Source organism: Vespa velutina, chromosome 17 (assembly GCF_912470025.1).
Source record: "Vespa velutina chromosome 17, iVesVel2.1, whole genome shotgun sequence".
Lineage (NCBI taxonomy): Eukaryota > Metazoa > Arthropoda > Insecta > Hymenoptera > Vespidae > Vespa > Vespa velutina.
This window is the reverse complement of record NC_062204.1, coordinates 138,553-140,539: the sequence shown is the minus strand read 5'-3', so window position 1 is coordinate 140,539 and position 1,987 is coordinate 138,553. Positions and strand designations below refer to the sequence as shown.

Sequence of the window (1,987 nt, the reverse complement as noted above, 5' to 3'; positions counted from 1 at the left end):
ACATGTATAACATGTGCCTCAGGAAAGGCATCTTCCCCACCCCGTGGAAGAAAGCGAGACTTGTGCTCATAAGCAAGGGCAAGGGTCCAGCAGATGCCACTTCGTCATACAGGCCTATTTGTATGCTCGATACGACTGCTCGAAGCTCCTGGAGAAGCTGCTTAGGCCACGGTTGCACGCGGCCGTGAGGGCAGCGGGCGATCTTGCTACGCGTCAGTATGGTTTGCGATCCGGCCTCTCTACCATCCACGCAGTCCAGGAGGTTTTCACGCCTGCTAAAATGATGGAGCGCTAGAATCACCTATCCCGCCCTTTGTGTCTGCTGGCCACCTTAGACGTGAGAAATGTCTTCAACTCCGTCAGGTGGGACTTGGCATTGGAAGCGCTCGAACATAATTTCAGGGTCCCGGAGTACCTACTACGAATACTCGAGGACTACCTGAATGAGCACTTCCTAGAATACAATACAGGGGATGGTCCGAGAAGCTTGGAGTTGACATCGGGGGTAGACCAGGGCTCTATACTAGGACCAGATATTTGGAATATTTTTTACGACGGAATCCTACGTATGGCAGTCCCGGAAGGTGCTTTCATGATTGGATACGCAGATGTCATTGCAGTTGTCATAACCGCAATAAACACGGAGGAGGCACAGCTGCTGCTCAACCAGGTTATGCGCAGTCATCTCCTGGATGGAAGAACACGGGCTGTCCTTAGCAGCCCAGAAGACAGAGTTCGCGCTACTTACAAAGAAGCGCATCAATACCTTGCGCAGCTTCGCTGTAGGTGACGCGATGGTCCAGACTAAGTCGGCTGTAAAGTATTTAGGAATAATGCTCGATAGCAAACTAAATTACGGAGAGCATATAATTAGGGCAGCCGACAAGGCGGCGAAAGTAGTATCCTCGCTTGGTCTTAAAAAGTAGTATCATGGCCAACGTCAACGGTCTCTGACCGTGCATGAGGCGACTACTGATGCCCGCCGCAGAAGCAGTGATGCTTTATGGCGCAGATGCTTGGGCCCAAGCGCTTTGCCACGAGAAATATCGCAAGCGCATAGCCGCGGTACAAAGGAGGGGCGCTCTCCGAATTGCGTGCTCCTACCGCACGATCACGGAGCCCGCAGAGCTAGTGCTCGCGGGGGTAATCCCGATCGATCTACTAGCCAAGGAGAGACAATTCGTCCACCAGCAGAAGGCCGTTCTGGGAAAGGAGGAGGCATCAGGGAACGCCAGGTCTACCAGCATCGAGGCCTGGCAAAGCCGATGGGAACAGGAACCTAGGGGCTAATGGACTGCCCGACTCATCAGTCGACTAGACAACAGGTTCCTGTCACGTAGTGCCAAAAGGAGAGTCCCGTAGAGGCTCTATCCACGAAGTAATGCCACATGGCGGTGCCGGGATGTTTTCACTATGCCACTAGGATGGAGATGAGTTTAGTCGGTAGTGCCTATTCAAACGGTGAGCCTGACACTCCAGGGACTTTAATGGGGAACCCAAATGGTCAAGGGTTCCTTTGGCGTGCGTGGTTCCTGGGCTAATGCGTTAAGGTTGGCATTCTTAGACCACCAAAAGAAAATTATTATTACGATTATAATAATTATTATTATTATTATCATTATTATTAATATTATTTTTATTCCTGTGTGTGGTTGCTGTTCCCCCATGGGTTGCGTCCCCAGGTGACGGATAGGGGCGCGCCTTGCAGATATGCTGGTTACTGGGTATTCCAGTGATGGGCCATACATAGCTATGGAACGGACTCACAGATTAAGAAACCAATTATGGGTAGCAATAAGGAAGAAAAAGAGATACACTGCAGGGGGTTGGATTCCCAGTAGCGTCGTCTGGACATCGTGCACAAGCAGTCCCGCAACCGTCGTCATCTTACTACTGCAGTCCTATGCCGGTGGCTGTTTTGGCCGGTAACGGATCAGAGGCTACAAGCAGCATCAATGCTTTCGGATGAAGAACAAAAATCGGGCGT

At 51.1% G+C, this 1,987-nt stretch overlaps 1 protein-coding gene across 1 annotated transcript; it reads left to right on the top strand.

Annotated features, from left to right (window-relative positions):
• The first annotated feature begins 975 nt into the window (after positions 1-975).
• On the top strand, positions 976-1,290 carry LOC124955250. Its single transcript, XM_047509414.1, has one exon. It carries the CDS (start codon positions 976-978, stop codon positions 1,288-1,290), a length of 315 nt encoding a protein of 104 aa, XP_047365370.1.
• The last annotated feature ends 697 nt before the right edge of the window (positions 1,291-1,987 follow it).

Bases quoted from the DNA above. Each gene is read 5' to 3' on its own strand.
- LOC124955250 (XM_047509414.1), top strand. From the start codon at position 976: ATGCCCGCCGCAGAAGCAGTGATGCTTTATGGCGCAGATGCTTGGGCC.